The sequence below is a fragment of the Pholis gunnellus genome (assembly GCF_910591455.1).
Source record: "Pholis gunnellus genome assembly, chromosome: 9".
Taxonomy (NCBI): domain Eukaryota; kingdom Metazoa; phylum Chordata; class Actinopteri; order Perciformes; family Pholidae; genus Pholis; species Pholis gunnellus.
This window is the reverse complement of record NC_136535.1, coordinates 20,355,888-20,378,759: the sequence shown is the minus strand read 5'-3', so window position 1 is coordinate 20,378,759 and position 22,872 is coordinate 20,355,888. Positions and strand designations below refer to the sequence as shown.

The 22,872-nt window shown below is 41.5% G+C and overlaps 2 protein-coding genes across 2 annotated transcripts; one reads left to right on the top strand and one right to left on the bottom strand.

Annotated features, from left to right (window-relative positions):
- Positions 1–4,599: 4,599 nt before the first annotated feature.
- bace2 (beta-secretase 2) lies at positions 4,600–16,914 on the top strand. Its single transcript, XM_079166057.1, has 9 exons — positions 4,600–5,072; positions 9,470–9,558; positions 9,969–10,185; positions 12,034–12,165; positions 12,802–12,936; positions 13,202–13,303; positions 13,707–13,856; positions 13,972–14,140; positions 15,237–16,914. The coding sequence occupies exons 1-9, from the start codon at positions 4,785–4,787 to the stop codon at positions 15,473–15,475; spliced, it is 1,521 nt and encodes a 506-aa protein (XP_079022183.1). The 5' UTR covers positions 4,600–4,784; the 3' UTR covers positions 15,476–16,914.
- A 718-nt stretch (positions 16,915–17,632) lies between these two features.
- LOC306701227 (transmembrane protease serine 2-like) lies at positions 17,633–22,719 on the bottom strand (the record flags this gene model as incomplete). The annotated part of the gene is made up of 11 exons (XM_079166484.1): positions 17,633–17,815; positions 18,543–18,685; positions 19,336–19,437; positions 20,096–20,268; positions 20,357–20,519; positions 20,901–20,944; positions 21,044–21,154; positions 21,258–21,387; positions 21,807–21,920; positions 22,011–22,103; positions 22,587–22,719. 11 exons carry the CDS (start codon positions 22,717–22,719, stop codon positions 17,633–17,635), a joined length of 1,389 nt encoding a protein of 462 aa, XP_079022610.1.
- Positions 22,720–22,872: the final 153 nt, after the last annotated feature.

The following is a 22,872-nucleotide window of genomic DNA, read 5'->3' as shown; positions in this document are numbered from 1 at the left end:
CCAGCTGTCTTTTATATGGCTGGAAACATGCAGTGTGGTACCAGGGAGTGAGCAGTGGTGTACCCACGCACCTGTTGTCTGGAACGTCCCTCTCATCTTATTCAGGCTCCCCTCATTTGGGCTGCTCTCCTGCAGTAGCAGCTGTGAATATGTACACCTTGTTAGGAGGTTGACAGTTCTGGCAGAAGGAGAGACAGGGAAGTAGCTTGTTATGAAGAACAGGCTAACTTTATGTCAATCCCTGCTATGCAGAGACAGGAAATACAAAAACAGACAAATAATAAACAGGAGATCTCCTTTAGAATATGGAAAACTAAAAATCGTCTTTTCACTTCAGTCGAAATGAATTAATAGAGCAAGCCACATTATATCAAGTTAAATATTTGAATGTATCGAGCTAAAAGCTAATTGACCCCAGCCACTCTACTAATAAAACAGCATGGTAGACTGGATATCAAAATGAGATTTGCCTCAGAAACATGTGGCCGGCCTGCTCATTATGACCTGCCCCTCTGTAATCCCCATTTGCCGCTCATCCAGCTCTGTCATGCCTCTGCTGTAATTACACTGCGTCCTATATCACGGGGAAATGCTAAGAGATTCAACAAATCTCTGGTCAGCATTATAGACTAACAGTGATTGGGGCTGTCAGTGGGGCTGCTTATCACAGCTCTGTGTGACGCTAAAAAATACAGCGAGCTGGGGTCCCCAAACAGGCAAAATGGCTAACTCAAGACTTTATAATGCACCGTTTCTAAGTAATCATGGCTAAGGTTTGATTGAAATTCCTAAATGTAATGTAGTACATTGTAACATAAAATGTAAACACACATTTACTTTCTTGCCAAGAGTTAATGAGAAGAATATATGTACAGTAAATATAAGGCATACAGTTGGTTAGCTTATCTTAGCATAAAGAATGTAAAAAGGGGTAACGGCTAACCTTGCTTTGTCAAAACTTAACAAATCCAGAACTTGTTATTTCTACACTTTACTTTTTGTATGACTCAAATAAATAATATAACGTGTTACCACTCTCATAACTGCACAGTAAATATAAGGCTAGATGGTTAGCTTAGCTTTGCATATAGGGCTAGATGGTTAGCTTAGCTAGCATAAAGAATGTAAAAGGGCAAACTGCTAACCTGGCTTTGTAAAATCGTACACAAAACCCAAACTTGTCATTTTTACACTTTGTTTTTGTACGAATCAAATAAAGAAGATATTGCGTGTTAATTAGTGAGCTCCAGGGGTGCTGGTGGGTTGATTATGTTGGTTGAGCCGGGCTAGCTGCTTAGACTTACATTGTAGCTTTCTAGTTTGTTGCTTTAGTTTTAAAAATGCAAGTTATGTTTTTTTTTCAGGCATTTTTTGGCTTATTTTGCTTTTACTAATTGTTTTGCTGCAGATTGTAGATTGTATGTTGTACCCTTGAAAACAAATCACAGATTCACTCACTTTACGTCATAATAACGCATTTGCAGTAATGCTGACATAGTTGATAACCCCTGCCGACCCTTTTGATAATCTATTATTCACAAGAAATGTACAGTCTCTGGTTTCAACTACTCACAGGTTTTCTGTCTTTTGTATGATTGTATATATTGTATATAATATCTTTGATTGTAGGACTGTTGGTCAGACAATATAAGACATTTAAACATGCCAAGAGTTTTTTCCTATAATCATTAGGGGAACAATATGAGACCTTTGTTAAACTTCTACAGTCAAATATTTTAGGGTGTGATATTGTGTTAATAAGTTGACATGATTCTTATTCCTTATTAAAACAAATACAGAAATTGCATTGGTAAAAACTCAATTAGCAGCTTCAACCGAAACTGCTTGTGTTACACAAACCAGTTCTAATCAATATTTGTAACAATGAGTGACCACAAAACTACAGCCTAAACAATGCTGGAGTTATATCTGTGATTAGGTGGAGATGTGCGTCTGTTGTTCAGACAAAGGTGGGTGCATATGAGATAATGTAATGTGCTCTCCTTCTCTCTCTCATCAGCTGTAATGATCAGAGCTGTGAGGATTAAGTACCAATGTCCCAGTAAAGGAGCTTTGCACTGCCAAATGAAGGAACACGGCTGTCCTAAGCTGCCTAATTTGCTCACATGCAGACGATGCTACAGCACCCTTAGATTGGATTAAAAGCACAGGAATGGTGTGGAGTGCCTTGTTGTGGCTAGCAGTGGAACTGCAGGGGGAAGATGCATGGACACATTAGAAATACTGAATCAACAGATGCAACACGGGCACATTTTTTTAAACATAACCAACAACAAAATTGACTAAGTAAAATAAAGTTTCGCAGGGCAATTGGGACATTTTTCCAATTTCATGGACAATTCACTATAACCCTCTGTTCCATGAAAAATCATTATCATCACAAATCACAAGCTGTCATTTCTTCTTGATCTATCGGATTAAAGCTTTCCTGATTTGTATTCGCCATTTAATTTGTAAGATATCTATCACCATTTATGGTACATTTGCTTATTTGTGTGCACTAATAAAAAAACAAATGCGTACAACTTCACAGACTTCTAGTTGCTGGATTCATATGAATTTTATTGGTAGCTGAAAAAATAGGTTGTGAGCCAGAATAAGTTGAGAAACCTGCTAACCCAAGGAGGTACAACACACATGATCAACCACTGGATTCGCTGTGTTTCATGGACAGTAACAGACAAGTAAACGATGCATTCCTGCTTCCCGCTGTTTTTATACTCTCAGGCTAAGGAAATATCAGTCACAGGGAGGAAGAAACAGGGATTGTGCTTAAATGGGTCATTCACAAGACCGAGTGCATGACAAGCAATACACCGGAAAGATGATGTTTTGTGGTCACAGTCTTTCCCCATAATATTCAGGTTATTGTAACTATAGTGATTAACTTCAATGAAAGAGTGAAACAGAGAGGGAGATGGGGTGAACATGTGACAGCATAACTGTGGACTCATGAGGAATTCAGAGTGAGACAGTGGTCGTCTCTGTGTGAAACAGGCAGCGTGGAGAAGGCTTGTGACATTGATCTTGCCTTACCACTGGGATCTTTTTCCTCTTTCTCTGCACTGTCAATGCGGCAAATGAGACCGTCCAGACAGATGCATGCAAAGACTAAAAAAAATCCCCTGAGTTTCTAATTTGGAAAATCAAATGCAGGAAATACTCATAATCTGGTATTATTCGTGGAACACTGACCAGCATCATGGTCCTTGAGAGTGAACTAAAAAAGCATGGGAGGAAATGCATGTGACTGCCGTTGGCATTATTTTTGACGACTTAATCGTATGTTAACTAATTGATATTCGTGTATTGGCCAGGTTAAGCATGCTATGGGAGTAAATGAGGGCTTTAAGACACTTCTGCATCAGGCTTATTTGAATAATATAACTGTGCATGTCATCAAAATTAGCTCATGTGAGCATGTGAAGGTATCTGAGCATTTTGAGGCTTTAAAAGAATAGCCCGCTGTATATAGTGTGTTGTAAATGGGCTTCAACAGATTTATTGTAGAACTCCAAATACAAACTGCAGTTTGTATTTACATGTAAATATCATTGTAATGGGCTTATGGTAATCAGTGTACAATACTGAGCGTTGTGAAATCTTAACGTGGTTTTTACTCTCATATGTGGGAAACAAATACACTGGTTGCAGGGATTATCTTTAAATGTAAAAAAACTCAAAAAGCATATTAACATACATACATTAATGACATATAAATTGTCTTGGTAACATTAACACTAGTATTGTAGGCTACAGGTTTTAAGAGATGACATACTGGACTGTTTTTAAATATTCACAACATTTCAACTGAATTTGAAAGATGTAATAACTTGTGTTGATTGTAACATTAAGCCTCTGGTGTAGCCTACGCATGAGGTTCCTTTTCTGTGACTGAACACATGTGAGTAGCCTGCTGGAGTACCATAACAAGACAACCAAAGGCTATGTGCAAAGGATGGAAAATTAGATTAGCGCTGTAAATGAGGACACATTAAGCGAAGCAAAAAGCTGTGGAACAATGCCTAATTTTGGTGACGCGGTTAAAAGAGGAGACACGCTTCCCCGAGTGTTAAATTACCTGTCCGGAGTGTTCACGTCAATTCAAGTTATAGTGGGAAGTTGTTCCCACTCCCTGGTAGGTTCAAGTCGGTCACCTAGCACCCAGGAAGTGTAAACAGCAGCGTCAAGGCTGTACAAATAAGACAAAGTTTGAATACAAAATAAAAGTTTTCACAATACCAAAAAAAACCCGCAAAATGACACAATAAAAAAGACTTTTTCCTAGTATAGTCTGTGATGTCATTTTGGTATTTCTTCCCTTTTATAATGATGTGTGTGGCTCATATGTCTATATTAAAAATGACTGTCCTGTTTTTGTGCTATAAAAAAAAACAATAAACAGCTTGGGTTTACTTTAGTTTGAAAAGTGTACATAACCGGAAGCTATGTTTCCTATTTTGGCCAACTTGGATACAGTTCTCCAACTTTAGGCTTTATTGTAGCGAAACTATCTCGGAGACACCGACTGCAGTGAAACAGCTGTCACAGTGCTACTCATACTGTGGTACCATCATGACTGCATGTTTGACTCGTTACTGACGGTGGAGAGGCAGCGTGTCCGTGATGTCCGTTACCGTAGAGGCGTTTCCATGGTGGTCAAACTGAAAACTTAAAAGGAGCAAAAACTTTGAGCAAGGAGACTTTTTTTTTTTCTCCCCGCAGACTTTCCCCCTGTTATCACTAGACAACGTAACAAAGCGATGGCACACACTACTGTTTCGATATGGGCATTTATTTTTAGTGTATACTTCGGCGTGTCAACGTGTTACTTTGCTATACCGCTCAAAATATACTCGGGAAGATACAATGTATCCTCGGATCATGTGGATTTGACCCGGAGAGTCGCGTTAACGTCGGATGGAACCGGCCTGTCTTTGGCCTCTGATCCCACCGGTACCGTGAACTTTCTGGACATGGTAAACAACTTGCAGGGGGACTATGGAAGAGGCTACTACATAGAAATGTCGATTGGTACTCCTGGTCAAAAGGTAATGCTGTCGCAAACACATGTTTACTTTTAATTGTTTTTGTTTGACACCTGTGTTTTTTTTCAGTTTTTATAAGACTATTTAAGGTTGTTAAACAGAATGAAACTGCATGTACTTATTTCTTTTCTCTGCTTTCCTTTTTGTTTAGTTTCATTGTGTTCACACAGGGTCATGTGCTGTATTCAGACACTTAACGCTATGTCAAGTGTGTGTGTGTGTGTGTGTGTGTGTGTGTGTGTGTGTGTGTGTGTGTGTGTGTGTGTGTGTGTGTGTGTGTGTGTGTGTGTGTGTGTGTGTGTGTGTGTGTGTGAGTGAGTGTGTGAGAGAGAACAGAGGCCGGTCCGTCCACAATGTGACCCATTCAAGGCAGCTGATTGTTGATTGTTTCACCCCAAGGCTCATGCAATATTTCATATATTTACATACACTTAATGACTGTTTTATATGACCCTGACAGCAGAACAATGACCAGGGTCATGGGAAGATTAGGGCATATTTTGCTATCACTGCCCTTATTAAACAAAACCAGCTTCCCCCCCCCCAGCCTGGAGGGGGCCTGGGAACATGCTGGAAGGATGGTTGCATTAGCTGCCTCAAGTCTGCACAGCCTTTGGGTCTGAAGGTAGACTAAAGCCCCGCTCACATGCACTCACATGATGCTGCCTGTGAGGACCTCTCTTTCTTACCAGGCAGCTGATGGGGATTATGAGGCTCCCAGGGAGCAAAGAGCAGCTCCACAGTTTAGTACAAAAAACAGCACGAGCCCTCCAGGTACATTTCGCTGCTTATTTTCTTTTGGTTGCACGGAAATAGGCCCGTGTAATTCTCTGTCATTTTATACTGCTTGTTATGTAAAGTGCCTAACGAGATCATATTAATGATTAAGGGGGACTAAACGGTCCCGGAAGAGTTGGCATGGGGTGGGAGGGGGGGAGGGGGGGAGGGGGGGATTCTCCCAGTCATTAAAAATACATGACGCATTTACGGTGTTGTAGGTTTAAGGCAGTGCTTTGCCATTGTGTTGTAAGAAGATGCGTTTGAAATGGAGCTTAATCCGAAGGTGAATTATCTCATTAGTGACTTGATCTGTTGTTCCTGGGCCATCTCAAGTTAAACAGATCAGAGAGTCTTTGGTGGCAAGGCTCAGATCCTCAGGCTCACAGAGGCTTATCAGTGCTATACCTGCCACGTCATAATGCAGTATTTGTACCGTTCATACAAAAACTTTACAACCAGTCCATAGTTGCACTTTGGAAAATACACTTAATAATATCTGCTCAAAGGAGGAAACTCTCCAAATCTAATGTTTGTTACCGTTGTTGTTCCTGTGGACCATCCTCGAACTGCATAGAGAGCAACTAGTACACTAAACTATGCACGGCCTTTAACCAGGCACAGGTGTGTTTGCTTATCAGTAATCAACAGTCAACCGATAACGGAATGTATAACAGATTTACAACCGTATCATCGGACTATTCCGTAATTAATACCCAGTAGAAAAACTGATTCAAAAGGATCACTTATCAAACAAATCACCGGTTTTATCTTACGAGAAGCAACTCGAAAAATCCATTGTTCCATATGGGAGTAAATATAATAGTAAATACAGCAAGTCTCAACAAAACATTATTAACATATTTTATTAGTTATTTGCATTTAGGATGCTTGTGCTGAAGCTCTCTGTCTTTTAAGATCCTCTGTGTTTTATAATGAGTCATTTAAACAAGTACTGTCTATCGATAGCTAACAGGACTAACGGTTTTAGTTATTTATATACAGTATATTGGTATTCTGTATATGAAAGGCATCTGTGATGTCAGGGGTGCCTCACCTGGTGAATTCTAACAGACCGTTGTCACATTTCTTCTTGTCATATCAGGAAAAAGCACAGGTGCAACTTAATAAACACCAACAATGGCTCAGTTTCCTGCTATGACATAACACAAATAAAGCTGTGACAAAGGTCTATTTGGGCTCTGTGTCAAGTGACTTGCTGTCTGCACAGCCTGAGGAAGCTCAAGAAGAAGTGAACATTGATTTGAATACTTCATGTTTTTAACAAATACTACTTTGAATATTCTTCTGATGAATGATGATGTTGTTTTTGAGGAAAACATCAGTTCCACCTCTTGATATTTCTCCTCTGATATTCCAGCCTTTTATACTCGCATACATGCCTTGTGTGTATTTATGGTGAAACCATTATAATGTTTTTGTGTCAGCAGAGCTCAAGTTGGTTGAGATTGGTTACGCAGTGCCAAAAAGATTCCTGTATCTCAATACTATTGAGTCATACTCTCAATATTATTCCAACTAAATAATGATGTGATTACAGGGCTGCGGTGTTAAATGAGGCACTATTCAAATGAGCCAATAATTGCCGCATCTGTTAGCAATGCGGCACAGCCGGTCGGAGGTGTCGGATGGAGAAGCCTCACATCTGCTAATTGGTACAAACAGGTAGCAGATGCACATTGCCGCCACGGAGCCACTGCCAATTAGACAAGTGAGCGCTCAACTGCAGGCTGCCGCAGCAGCAGCAGCAGCAGCGGGGGTGGAGGTTTTCGCCTGAGGCTCAGCAGCCGCGCTAAGGGAGGATAGTGTGACCAGAAAAGATACGCGGTGCGGGGATCAGGAAATGCCCCTACTCCCCCCACCTCCCTCCCTCCCTCCCTCTTGCCACGAGGTTTCAGTATTTTCCAATCTGGCCTGCTTGGCCGGTTCAGGCCTTGTGTGAGAGGACTGATGCCATCTGCACAGCAGCAGTGGGGGTTTTAGATGGCACAGCCACAGCGATGGGGACCAGGGCCGGTCCAATGAGGAGGAACTGATAAGGCCGACTCCCATTGGACGGGCCCACCAGGGCTTCCTGTGCCCGACTGAACCGGTCGATAACACATTGTTGATAATTGCAGGGGTCCCCCCCCCCCCCCCCCCCCCCCCAATTGTTTTATAGTGACTTCATGCACAAATGAGCACGACAGTGGGATCTTGGCTAAAATAAATAAATAATTAATAATAGAAAGGAAGTGCGATGTAATGATGAACATGCTCCAGTTAGACATGGTCTAGGCGTGATAGGCTCGAGGAACTAAGCTTGAGGAAGTGGATTTCTTCACGCAATTATTGGAATTCCTTGTTCCTTTGCCTGTCAAACACTTAAATGTCTTAAATTAACTACTTCCTGCTGTTCTGGTCTTTCTAAAACAGGGGTAGGCAACCACAGGCACCTGTGCAAGAGTTTTTTTTAGGGTTGTTTAAGTGTCCTCTCATCCCCATGCTACCTCTTTCCCAGCATGAATGAACCCTTTTTTTTTTGTAATGTATATTTCCAATGTCTGTGTCATGTGACATCATTGAAAAGCTACTGTATGGACCCCTTTGTTGTTGAGTCATCCGGTGGCCATGGGGCATTAGCTTCATGGCCTCGTCATGGTGAGAAACGCTCGCTAGTGAGTGTTAATGTGGCCACTGCTCAGTTGTGGAGGTGACAGAAGTCTGCAGGCTAATTAGTTCCTGCTCGTTGACTTGATGCCTGGAAGACAAGATTATCTCAACCGTTTTTAGCTGGTCTCCACTGTGGACGTGACACACACACACACACATACACCGGCATTGCTGGATAGGTCATACAGTCATGTCAGTAGCTAGAGGCGGTCATGTTTGTCTCAGAGATCACACAGAGAGCAATTATATTACAGATGCAATAGTCATTTTTTGCAGTTTGTGCGACACCGCAGTCAGTTTTTTTTGGTACCAAATCCAAGTTAATATGACATTTCTGCATGTGCCCAGTCCCATAGTGATGTTTACGTATGATATCATCAAATGCAGCTGTAAAGTGCACTCTTCACTTCAGTTTTGAGTTTAATATTTGTGACAATCAAAGCTAATCGGCCTGCAACAAAACACTGACCAAATCGTTTACCGTCTCTACAGCATCAATGCGAAACACATTCTGCGTTGCTTTCATTTTCCATTTATAACACACACATGTGACAACAGGCATTCTGTTGATTGAAGTATGTCTTTATAAACTCTTTCAAATAGGTGGGAAACCTCCCTAACACAGAAACTGTTTTCTGTTTTGCTTTTTGTGTCTATCTTCTTATATTCTCTCCTCACTATTTCCAGATTAATTCCCTTATCGTGTTTGTGTTGGTATTTACTATATTTAGTTTTTATTGCTGTTCTTCTGCTTTTTCCTCCTCTAATCACTATTATTTGTTCAAACAGAACCTTTAAATGCCTGAGTGGCATTTTAAAAGTCTTCTTATCAATGTGTCACACTGTTACTTTTACCCTATGACTCAGCAGCTCTGTGAGGTCGGGTGGGGTCGGCCTGAAGCAGAGAACTGTACTGGTTGTTCAAAGAAACTCTCCCTTGTGTGTTTCAGGTGAACATCCTGGTGGATACAGGAAGTAGCAACTTCGCCGTGGCTGCAGCTCCACACCCATTTATTACTCACTACTTCGACACTGCGCTGTGAGTGGCTGGGACACTTTGTGTGATCTAGAAAACAACATTCATAATGGGAACAGAGTGGAAATATAGGGATTATCTGGTTGTATTAAAAATTTGACAATTTGGGTGTACAAAATTAGGGTTCCCCCCCAAATACGTTCACTATTAAAAGATATGCTTTTAAAATTGAATGTTGCAAAAATTCAGCAGCTTAACTTCCCTTGAAAAACCCTGAATGCGATACACAAACATCATGCTAATATTATTGAATAGCATGATCTCTGCTATGTAATGACTGTCTTTCATGTATCTTTTGAGATGGCCCGTTTATTACAGTCCTAGTCCTAAATCACCACACATTTAGCTTTTTACCTACCTACCACATGCCTTTGTAACTATTCACACTGCTCGCCTTCTTCCCCTGTGTTTAGCTCCGGCACCTACCAGTCATCTGGCCGGACTGTGGCTGTCAGGTACACTCAGGGCAACTGGGAAGGTGAACTGGGCACTGACCGTGTCTCCATTCCCAACGGCCCAAATGGGACTTTCACCATCAACATAGCTGCCATCCGGTCATCTGAGGGCTTCTTCCTTCCTGGGGTCAACTGGCAGGGCATCCTGGGCCTGGCCTATCCCATGCTGGCAAGGGTGAGAGAGAGAGAGAAGCTCTGAAAGTTTGAATCTTCCTTTGAATGGTAGTTTAAGGGGGCGACTTTTTTTTTATAACGGGCCATACGTTTTTTGTTTTTTTTACATTTGCAGTCCCAAAAAGATACAATAAAATACAATACGAACAAAAGCAAAACAACAAAAACATACAAACAATACATCACATATAAAAAAAAACACCATGCAAAAAAAACATTACAGTCTCCATATTGGAAAACAGTTGGTTCCATACAAAGTTTAAGATCAGTGATCACATGATTGGTTTTTCTTGAGCTTCTTATTTGTTCTTTTTTTAAAAGGTGCTATTGGGAGCATTTCTGTTGCCTCTCCCGGCGGCTCGTAGCTTACTGTGCTAACAGCGCTAACAGTGCAAACTACAGCAAAAATAGCAATTTGCTGTCTCTGTGGAATGTTTTTTCCTGAATTCAAACTGCATTGAATGCAGTAGAGAAAGGGTACTTGTATGAGTCCGCCCTCTTTACTTCCTCCCCCTGGATGACGACCAGGACAGGGGTCTTCCTGTTCCTCTGGTATTCCACCACAAGCTCAATGGTTTTGCTGATATTGAGCTTCAGGTGATTGCTGTTGCACCATGTGATGAAGCTCTCTATCGGTCCTCTGTACTCCATAATAATAGTCTCTAAGTGAAGATAGCCAGCTTCTCACACGAAGTGATTCACTGGAATCATACGTGTCAGTATTGTGAATACTTCCATTTTGCCAAAGAAATACACTTTTTATTAAGTTTCTTCAAAGTCTGGACAGAAATGGATATGAACTTGACTGGTTGGTGGAGGCATTCAGCTGTGAGGCGGTTATTCTAGTTACAACTTGTTTTCTTGAGGTCTGACTTTGTGTCGCGATCATTGAGAAATATACCATGAGGTAGGATTGCCATTCTTTGTAGTAAAGAACTAAAAGCAGTGCATATCAACAGTAAATGTATGGTTTGACTTTTATATGAACTTCATAAAACGATAGCGAAAAAGATATCGGGTTTTATCAAGTTAATCAAGCAGTACTACATGACTTCCTGCTGTCATACATGCCTTTCACAGCAGTGAATGACTTTGAGATCTTATCTGGGTTTAGTCATGGACATTTCACATGACAACAGAGACATTTCATGTTCACGCTTTATGTTTAGCAACAAGGGTGTCATTCTTCTGCATAATAATAAAAAAAAGTCAGAAGTATTACCCTGTTGTACCAGATCAGTGAATTAGATTTGTCATAGGTTAATTAATGGACTTGGAACATTAATTTCAATGGATAAAAACTACATATGATTATCCGGCCTCCTCAATAGAAAAATCTAAATTCCTTTATTGTGGAAGAAGCACATTCACAGAGTGCTAGGCTTATACTAATAAACTGGTCCCAGTCACTTCCACACAGTGAGGCATATAGCTCATTAATTAAGCTCTGGTATGGGATCGGTACTCAATATAAGCTGGTACCCAAAGCCCCAGGTCTCGGTATCAGGACTGAAAAGGTTGGATCAGTGCAGCCCGAGTTAAGTATCGTTATAGTAGAAAACCAGCGTATTTTTCCTTCTTAATTCCTGATTCTTGTAAATTGGTGTTAAACTTCCTCACTGTTATTTCCTGTTTCTTAAAGACTTTGTTTCCCCATGTAATCGTGTTAAGATGTCTCAAAAAGCAGTTCTCAGTTCAGTTGTGTATTTCTTTAAATCACACAAAACATTTAGTTGTTGTTTTTTCTGACCGTAATAATTTAGTTTACTGGCTGTCTATACTTAATGTACTCTAAGTCAATATGGTTAATCAGGTGTTAATGATAGCACATCTCCTGTCTCTCGATTAGCCGGACTCGTCCGTGGAGCCCTTCTTCAACTCTTTGGTGCAACAGCTGGGAATTCCAGACATCTTTTCCCTGCAGATGTGTGGCGCTGGACTTTCAGCCAGCAGCACAGTGGACCCCCCTGGAGGCAGCCTTGTGAGTAGTCAGGAGGGGCTGAGTGTGATCAAATGAACTTATCCAAAAAGGTTTGCTCAAAGGCAAAGACATTTGACCGAAGCAGTCTTCTGACCCTTTTTTTAGACTTAGTAACACGCCCCTAAATGTATATTTTTGTAATATAGTCTGCGTCCATTACGTGCTTCACTCACAGTGGACTGGGATGTGGTTGAGCTCTCAGACAAACACTAAAATCCTTCACTAGTGGATCAGACAAAGCAGCTGAGAGCAGTTTAGAAACATAATAGCTGGTATCCTCCTCGTCAATGTGGTTTCTCCACTGGAGGCCCAGTCTAGTTAGAGTGGAGCTAATTAAGCTAAGATAGCATCCTGCTGAGAGCAGGTCTGTTGCCGTTGTACAAACGGCCTCGGTGCCTCGCTCACTGCATCTCCATCATGTGACCCACTGACACGAACATATGGATAAGGTGTGTGTGTGTGTGTGTGTGTGTGTGCGTGTGCGTGTGCGTGTGCGTGTGCGTGTGCGTGTGTGTGTGTGTTTTGTGGAGGGATCCTCCAAACCTTTGCTGGAGCATCCTCTTGTAAGATTTTCCCCGTGTTGTTGTTGTAACCCATAGATGATTGAAGAAGTATTGTTTTTTTTCCCTTCCTTAGATCATGGGAGGGGCTGAACCAACTCTGTATCAGGGGTCAGTGTGGTACACCCCTATTGTAGAGGAGTGGTACTTCCAAGTGGAGGTTTTGAAGCTGGAGGTTGGCGACCAGAATCTGGAGCTGGACTGCAGAGAGGTATACTTCAAACTAAACTATATCTTGTGTTTGAAGCAGAAAAGCAGTAAGTTGGAAACTGATAACATTCTTTTTTATCAAGAATTATGAGTTGATTGTATCAAGGTTACAACAAGGATATGAAACTTGAATTTGAGACGCAGTACTGCAGGGGAATGTACTCAAGAGCTTCCTTGTTTTACATTCTTTAGTTTGCTCAAGGTCCTCCACACTGAACTGAGAATACTACTACTACTGCACTTCACTCTTTCTCCCTTTCTTTCAGTATAACATGGATAAAGCTATAGTTGACAGCGGGACGACGCTGCTGCGGCTTCCTGTCAACGTCTTCAATGCGGTGGTAGAAGCCATCACACGCAGCTCTCTGGTAAGCTGCCGTCTCACCACAGACGGTGATGAAACATGTTGTCAGAGCAAAGCGATGCAGGCGAGGATAGCACACGCTCGCTGCTCAAGGACATGGTGGCTTTGAGAGGAAGGAGCAGGAGTTTTTCTGCTATAAAAATGTGTGTGCGCGCGGCCATGCTTTTTTTTGTCTTTCTTTCCTCATTCTACATTTTTCACTGCACATAAACAGTACTCAAGGTTAATTTGAACCTGGAAGCAACATTTTCAATTAATGTACCCACATCCTTGCAGATCAATCCCAAGTGGGGAAAATGAAAGAGAACACAAAAACCTGTTTTGGTGCCGCACTGACCTTCTGATTCTGTGTGTTTGTCCTTCTGTCTCCCTTTTGTCTTTTTCTCTTTGTTTTCTCTTTGGTTCAGATCCAGGACTTTTCTTCAGGGTTCTGGGATGGCAGCAAGCTTGCATGCTGGATGAAGGGAGAGACCCCCTGGAGGTTTTTCCCCAAGCTGTCCATCTACCTCAGGGCCACGAACACCAGCCAGTCCTTCAGCATCACCATCCTGCCTAAGGTACCGGGATAAACACAAACACATAAACAAGGAATCGCTTCTGCTCCATCAACGCTAAGAGACACAAGCACTCGCTGGTCCTCTTTAATCTCTTGATTTGCCTGTCATGTCACAGCTGTACATTCAGCCAATCACAGACGTGGACGGCACGATGGACTGCTTCCGTTTTGGATTGTCTTCGTCAGCTAATGGCCTGGTGATCGGCGCTACTGTTATGGAAGGCTTCTACGTGGTGTTCGACCGCGCCCAGCGGAGACTGGGCTTCGCACTCAGCAGCTGTGCAGGTGAGGGTTCGCACGAGACTTTCACTAAGACAGCAAAGCATGTGAAACGTATCCGATCCTGTGTGCAAACATTGTAAGTCAACAAATGGGTTTACAGTGTATCCTCAAACGTTAAGTGAGAATAATAGTAATCTGCAAACGAGACAGTATTGCGTTGTTCAGATTGTCATCCCAATATTTTTATATTTTTGTCAGCCTTATGATAACATTTTGTATGTGGTTTGAAATGTGTGTGGCCAATCTCAGTATGCTATTTTTAGTGTGTTCTTTGTAGGGAAGTGCTAAACTCAATTATTCACAGCAGAAAAGACTGAAGTTTGCACAAACAGGGCTGTATTCATACTACGTAATCAACTAAAATCACCAGAACACTTGATATCATATTGACCGTCAAGTGTCAGCAACTACTCATACATCTCTATATGCTACGTATCTATAGCTAACGTTGCTGATGATATTGCTTCAAGACATTTAACTTTTAACAAAGAAGGAAAAATCATAGGCCAGAAGTCTGTAACGTGCCTTTATTAACTGATAACTTATGGAAAAGCAAACGGTAAAGTACAAAGTATTATTTAACATTACTCGCAGGTTCACTGACCAAAACCCAGAGAATATCCTGCTCATCAGGACCTAAACAGCAAAGGTTAAACCTTTTAACAGTCTCACTTCCCTGTAGTTCTGTGCAAATATGAGCTTGGGCAGGGCTTCCAAACTCTCATCTTAAAGCACAAAGATCACCTTTGTTCCGTATTAAGCAAACAGACTTGGCAAATGTAGGCTGAAGGTTAAGGATGCAGGCTTGTGACAGTAGGGTTGCCAACTGTAATTTCCGAGCTGGCTGGTGAAATCTAGACAGAGAACTATTCTCATCATCATCTATTGAGGACTTGTCCACGTATAAAAGAATTAACCTCTAAATACTTCAATGATGCCGCCAGTCTAAGACGACTGTCGCTGTTTTTAAGAGGCTCATACATGAGTTTTTATTGCTGGTGCATAGATATTTTAAGTTTTCCAGCACATTTATATTTTACTTTTTACTCGCCGGTCCGACGTGAGACGCGCAACAAATCTGTCTTGTATCTCTCTGCAGTGAGCGATGGAGAGGCTCTGTCAGAGATCGCAGGGCCCTTCTCAGCAGCAGACGTGGCGGCCAACTGCTCCGGCGGGAAGCTGAAGGAGCCCCTTATGTGGGTGATCTCCTACGCCCTGATGGCGGTCTGCGCGGTGGTCCTCATCATCCTGTTGCTCCTGCTGGTCCTGCCCTGCCGCAGAAACCGCTCCGGGGAGATTACCGACGAGTCGTCTCTGGTCCGCCACCGCATCAAGTGACTGAGGGGACGCGGATGGGCGGACAGGGCGAACAGCGAGCGGGGCCCATCCACAGCGGTGCAGAAAGGGGTGAGGCTCGGCCTGCACCAAACGGGGACGCGCGCCTCTGAATGTCTGACTGATTCTACACTGCACTCGGCGGCTTGGTCCGTGGAGATAGACACAGACAGATCAACCGCCTCTTGACAGGAAAATCCAGCCTAAAAACTCTTCTTAAAAAACAGCTGGTTCCAATTTCTTTTTTGAGGGTGACTATTGCTTATTCTCACTGATGATTGGTGAGACCATGTCATGTGTGACACAGGGGAAGACATTCAGCTTAGTAGGAGAAGAAGAACGGATGCAATTTCCCCACTGACTGTAGTAAATCAGTAATGACATGTAGCTACAGAGCAGGTTTTAGTAAGTATGACGACAGAAGGGGCGAACCAAAGTATAAAACACTTCATCACAAAATAAACTCCAGACGCACACTAAACAGCTCGCCAACAATGACGTATGACGGTATCATAAGAGCTAAGGGTGGAGTCTTCCTTACAGACGATCACAGGACTGCAGGTGGGGAGGACATAAACACTACTATCAACAACCATTGGTGCATTCTTGAACAATTTAAAAGTTTACTGATTTTCTTTCCAGGCAAACAACCTCTTCAGATGTGCCTTTACAGTCTGTGATCAGTGAAGGAATGTTTCTTGTGCCTTCTTATATTTTGAAGTTAACCTCCAGTCCTCTGTTGGGTGAAATTGATGCCTGCGTACGTTGAAGTTGAGGGGGAAAGCTGCTCAAACAATCACTGTCACTAGGAAGAATATTACTAGAGGTTACACGCGTTTACAGTGCCTGTAGTGCCATTAAGTCTCAGCTCACTGATACCGAATGATAAACAGTATCAGCAGTTTGAGACTTACTCTGCCGAATTGCACTTTGTTTCTTACGTCAATCAAAAGTGTATTATACAGCTAAAGATCAATATTTCTCAATCTTACTAATTATGTTCAAGTTTATATTTAAATTATCTTTGAATGTGATTGTATTCTTCCAAATGTTTGCTTTTTAGACACTAGATATTCAAGGATACATATTTATAATGCACATTTTATACAAACAATAAATCAGATGTTTTTTGAAACTGACACATTGGATACTGGAGACAGCTCGCTTTTTTTGCAAAGCTGAACGACTTGTTAGCGACAAAATGTTGTCACGCGTTGTGTTACAGTCTCTTCATACAAAGTATCAGTGTTTCAAGCTGCACAAATGTGTCACTGTCTGCCAAAATGTAAAGTTGACAAATTGAAGCTACACTTGATTCTTTGAATGTCACCTATTTATAAGTGTATTTCTTTTCTGTGCCAAAATCATATTTGTGCTGTAAATAAAATAACTGGATCAAATCGAAGATGTAAATCGTCTTAAATAAATAATGGTGTCTTTGTGAACGGTTACTGAAGAACAAGCTGCATGTGGTTTGTGAGTGACTCGTGGTTTTGTTCTGTTGGCACACAGTATCTCTATCTACCAGCTTAAATATCACTATTAATTCAATTAAACACATATTTACAAAGACTATAATCAGGACTTTAACTACACACGTATCAAATTGAAACAAACATAAATTGTTCTGATGAGATAATAGGAAAACATTGTTCAATGGAGCTTCTTCTGTGGATTTGAGCATCAACAGTAAATCTAAATTATAAAAAACACGGAACAGTAATATTATGTAGAAAATACATAACTGATACAGATATTGTTGAGGCATTGATATAAAGATGTATCTTTGCACACTTAAAAAATAAATTGTAAACAAACATCTCAGATGGTTCATCTTTGTCCCCGTCATCCTCAGTCATCTCGATGCTTCTGTAAAGAAAATACAAAATATAATAAAGACGTTGTTTTTTGTTTCATAATTGTGGGTTTTTACAGCCGTAATTGAGATTAATTGCTCACTGCACTCCAAAAACTCTGCTGATGTTAAAGCACCGCGGTGAAAGTTTTCTCACTGTACGTCCAGCATGTGTACCAGACAAATAAACCTTCTTATTGCATCTGGTCTTCCAAGCAGATTACACCAAATGCTACAATTGATCCGTACATACAGTACATAGAAATCCTCCGCATCAATTAGAATCTGATTTTGTTTAACAGCCTTTACAAGTCCAATCTTTCATTGGTTTTTACCCTCATCTGATTGTAGATCCAGTCCAGAAAATAGGTGACGTTGCCATAAACAGCTGGTTTGTTCTGCTCGGTGCAGTGTTCCCCCCAAATAGTGTCCCCTATGAGCCACCATACTCCATCCTTCAGGGACACCAGAGGGCCGCCGCTGTCAGTCTGAGAAAGAGTTCAGCACAAAACAAATTGATATTTTTATGAACTTCACACTCGGATACATGTAACACTTATCAAGACTCCCACATTAAAAATCAAAAAGCATTACAAAGCATTACAATGATCTGAATGTCTCTTTTGGTGAGATTCATACACCATAAATGCTTTTCATGCAGTGTTGGAAGCATTTTAGGTCTTTCAAGGATTTCCGAGGTCCATAAATAAAGCATGATCTCATGGTCAGCTGCCACCTCAGTGATCTAACTTTACATTCATTGTTGACTCGACTGTATGAGGGGTTTGTTGTAAGTCACAAAGTGGAACTGTTTATCTAAAGCTTTCACCATGTACAGAACATAATGCAGGTCTTGTTGGACTAGGCCTCGAAGCAAGTTACATAAAAGCATGAAAATGCTTTTTCAAGTGCAGGAACTGATCAATTTGCACCAGAAAATATCTCGTCATAAAGAGTGTTTGTTGTCGCTTTGGCTGGACTCTCATTTCTTTGAGTACATTGTTCTATAGGATCCTTTCTATATTTAGAGAATGTATTTTCAGCTAATATCTAGACATATTAACCCTGGGGGCAGTCACACTGCAACCGTCTGGTACATCCTGCAAAATAAAACTAATGGTGACATGTTTTAATACGTGTATCATTGTCTCAGATTAATTTTAAATGTATTCATGTTGTTTTTTAGCATTTGAATCTCTGTGTGGTTGGTCTTACATGGCACACGTTGGTTACTGCCTCCGTCTCTCTGGCACATAACATGTCCTGTGATATTCTGCCATCGGGAGCGACGGACTTGTTGCAGTCTGCAGTATTTAGGAGAGAGACCTGAGCCTCGAGCAGGTGTGGAGAGCCAGAGTCTGTCAACATAAATTCATATACGTTGTATGTGATAATAGGCAGTGGTAGAAAGTGACAAAGTCTATTAGTACTGCACTTAATTAGAAATTTGGAGGTGCTTGTACTTTATTTACTTTGCAGAATCAGATTAATAATAAAACATATTGTTTAAGATTAGATGAGACTTTATAAAGTCAGTAAAATGATCCTCAGCTTTACACGCTGTGACATTAAAGTGATGCACTGTCCACAAAATGCACCAATATATACAATCCAATGATAAAATATATTCTGAAATGCATCATTATGCATGATGAGCTTGTTTACTTTTGGTACTTTAAGTATATTTGAATGAAAATTCAGAATGCAGTACATGTCACAGAGTATTTCTACACTGTAGTATCGTAACCTTTACTGAAGTATAATGTCAGAGTACTTCTTCCATCACTGTTAATCGCTACCATTGAGTGCGGATTGACAATTGTCCAGACTCTGGTGCCATCCAGTGGTAGTCAACGTAACAGACAGCAGTGAATACTATTGCTTTTATCTTTAAACACTTCTAAAGTCCACATATGATTTTGGTAAATTGGTTTAAAACTCTAGTATCTTTAAAATGTCTTGTCGTTGAATCACAACACACAACCGCGTGTAACCAGAACTGTCTCACCTCCATTTACTGTGCGACTGAATCGTGTTATCCAGCCCTTCTGAGGATCAGTGATGTTTACGCCAACATTTGGGAGGCACACAGGTCTGATGTCACTGGAGGCTACCGAAAGGAAAGAATATGTCTGTTGTCATTTATCAGCTGGTTTCCACAGAGGAAAGGATATACACTCAGTATTCACTTTATTGAGTTCACCTACAGTAGCTAAAACTAATGCAGTCTAATGCAGCGGCCCCGCAATAAATCCTCCCTTCATGACGGTTAAAATGTTCACTTCCAGTTAAAACTGATTTAGAGAGGTGTTGAAAATAAAAATGTCATTTTGGAGGCTGCAGTTTGTGGTGCTGTTGGACTGTATTACATTATACAGAGAGGTGTTTCTGGTATTTAGTCTACCCTCACTGATATAAATGGGGTGGACAAAATAATAGAAACATTTGACAGTATAACTACACCCTCAAAATGATCATACAGTTGAATCAACAGCGTTCTAAAACATTTTCAACAAAAACTGAACATAATAACATTCAGGAAGAGAGAATTTATAGCAGGACTTACTTTTAGCTAGGTGTACCTAATAAACTGGCAACTGAGGGTATATAAGATATATACGATAAGTGTAAGTATATATAAGTATTGCTATTACACTAACTAGAATAACTGAGTACACAAGGACAACCCTGTGCTTTTATTGTTGGTCACAAAAAGATTTAGGTCTAAGTTCAAGAAACTGAATATTCATCAATGTGCCTTTAAACACCTGTGATGTCCAGAGGTTTAGAGAGCCTCATCAGAGCGATGTCATTCCTGCGAGTGACCCCGTTAAAGCCTTCGTGGGCTATAACGCGGCTCACAGAGTATGCCGGGTTGAACAGGGTGCCTAGTGGATCCACTATCCCAGCGTACACTGCCCAGTCTTCGGGGCTGGAGGCCCTGCAAGGGGAGAGACACAGCAGAGAGTAGATTCAAGCTGCATCAGGCCACGAATGCTGATTCAAGAAGCGTGGTGAAAAGGCCTCACCTGGCCACACAGTGTGCCGCAGTGACTATCCAGTAGGGGGAGATGACGGCTCCTCCACAGCGGTGGGAGCCCGCAACCTGCAGGCTGACCTGCCACGGCCAGGCCCCCGGAGAGGCCAGCTGGCCCCCAGAGGCCCTGCTGGAGTTCACCCCACGCCCACAATCTGAGGGGAAAACTGCTGTTAGAGAGGACGCATTTCACTGCTACAGGGCTTTCACAAGCAGGTGTTTAGTCAAAGTGGAGATAAAAGTAAAGAAGAAATGTAAAGAGGAGAGCAAAGACGCAGAACAGTGAACTGAAAGTGAAAAATCTTATAATTATAGTCTTGTCTTGTTTTTTTTTAAATGTAGTTTTTGCATTTAATTTGATAGAGGAGACCAAAGGCCCTGGAGAACACTTAGTCCTGCTTATTATTTCTCCAAAAGCTAGCATGTCTTAGGTATATTAAATATAAATATATCAAAAATCTTTAACTGCAGCAAATAATCAACACAAATGCAGAACCAGTTCCACCCACCCCTTACACATCATAGTATTAACATACCAGTACAACGCAATGTCACTGCACTGTTGTTGGGACAGGTATTGCTGCAGATGGCAGAAGAAAAGACATTTGAGGTGTAATGAGGTCCATGTTGATTTAGCATGAACACATTTACACTGGTTCATCTCCACCGGTTCACTAACCTGAGCGCCAGCTGTTGCAGTATGGACGCCTCAGGGTTGAAGTCAGTCTTAGCTATTATGTACCCATCATCTGAATCAGTCTGCTGTTGGCCTGATTTGAAATATGTGCCCCTGTCAAACCACATAAGGGAAAATATACGGCGTCAGTTAAACACACAAATCCTTCACATGTCAGACTATAGAGGGGAAAAAAAAGAGTGAAGGAGCTTCTTACCGGCTGAAGCCAACATGCTGGCAGCTTGCTCTCCCCTGCTGGTCGGTCCAGCCGTGGGAACAAACAGTCCTCCAGTTTTTACTCTGAGTCGAGTAGATCTGGAGCAGGAAGCTGGAGCCACGCAGCCTCACTGAGCACAAACAGTGGGAAGTGGGTGACCAGAGTCAGGTAACATAACAGATAACTGGCCTTTAACAACAATGTTCTCTTTGGACTCTGGAGTGAAGTTTGATGCTTTAAGAGCAGATCCTAAGTAGTCTTTCTCTTAGAGTTCCTAGATGACACGAATGATGGCCTCTAATTTAAATTATGTGGAGCTACAGGACAATCCTGAGCAGCAGTGTGTTAATAGGATGTTAACAAATACAGGCACAGATCTTAGATGTAATCTTTAATCTAAGCCTGTAGAGGTTAAATTAAACAACAATATTAAAGTGTTCCTTTTAGCTGTAATAGATGTGTAGCTTGGTTTTATAAATATAAAGGCGAGTGAACATATTTTCAGGTGTGTCTCATCCCGCACTTTGGCCCCTGGAGGAGCTTGTTTACCGCAGTTAGCTTCATCCTGGCCTGAGCGACAGTCCGTCACTCCGTTACACCACTGGGACTCCCACACACAGCTCCCGTCACCACACTGCATCCCGTGTGCACAGGACGAAGAGACTGAGGCGACAACGGGCAAGAATCAACTCACAGATTTCAGGTTGTAATAGCACATGAGCCATTGCAGCGGACACAAAAACCTGCACTCACAGTAATAAGCGAGGAGGACTCCAGCCACCAGCAGGAGGAGCAGCAGAGAGATCACAGCAGCCACAGTGAACTTAACACACCTCTGTTTCACACCTGACAGGACGACACACACACACACACACACACACACACACACACACACACACACACACACACACACACACACACACACACACACACACACACACACACACACACACACACACACACACACACACAGCTGACTCACTTGATAAATGTGTTTAATACAAGTTATTTTGTTCTTTGCTGTATAAAGAAATCTGTAAATGAAACACTTCTATGAATGCATCTCTATGGAAGTATTGTTGTTGTATTAGGCTGACATTTACAGTCATCAGTCATGAGTTGACCCCATTTATTCTGTAACTCTAACATACAAAAATTGGATAGTTTATTTACATTTTGGGGAATTCTTTTTTACGTTTGGTGCAAACAGTAAACATTGAAATATAAATTTCATATAATACATTGTATTTTGCTTGCAATTAGTCCTTCATTGCACAAAGTGACTATTTTAGAATCACTTTAACAGTATTGAACGGGAGACTGGCTTACTTTTGGGACCGAGGTGGCTGATTTCAGGTGGCGGTTTTGGGGCCACATGATGAACATACTGAGGCTTCACATCTGATCTGGTGAGTGGAGGAAATTTCATCCTCTCATCTTCCAGGTACTGCCAGTAAAGCATAAGTGATGAGACAAGAGAGACGCTGTAATACTCTGGCTGCTTGTAGAGATGGAGATTTAGGAATTTGAGTTTAAGAAGAAAAACAAGCCTAAAATGTAAATGTACTTTTCAAACACAAAGCCATACGCATTTCATTCACTCACATTTCTAAAC

What these genes read in the sequence shown, in the direction of transcription:
- bace2 (XM_079166057.1), top strand. Translation starts at nt 4,785, where the DNA reads ATGGCACACACTACTGTTTCGATATGGGCATTTATTTTTAGTGTATAC. An exon ending in CACTACTTCGACACTGCGCT is followed by an intron (nt 9,559 to 9,968) that starts GTGAGTGGCTGG and finishes CCCTGTGTTTAG; the next exon opens with CTCCGGCACCTACCAGTCAT. An exon ending in CCTATCCCATGCTGGCAAGG is followed by an intron (nt 10,186 to 12,033) that starts GTGAGAGAGAGA and finishes TCTCTCGATTAG; the next exon opens with CCGGACTCGTCCGTGGAGCC.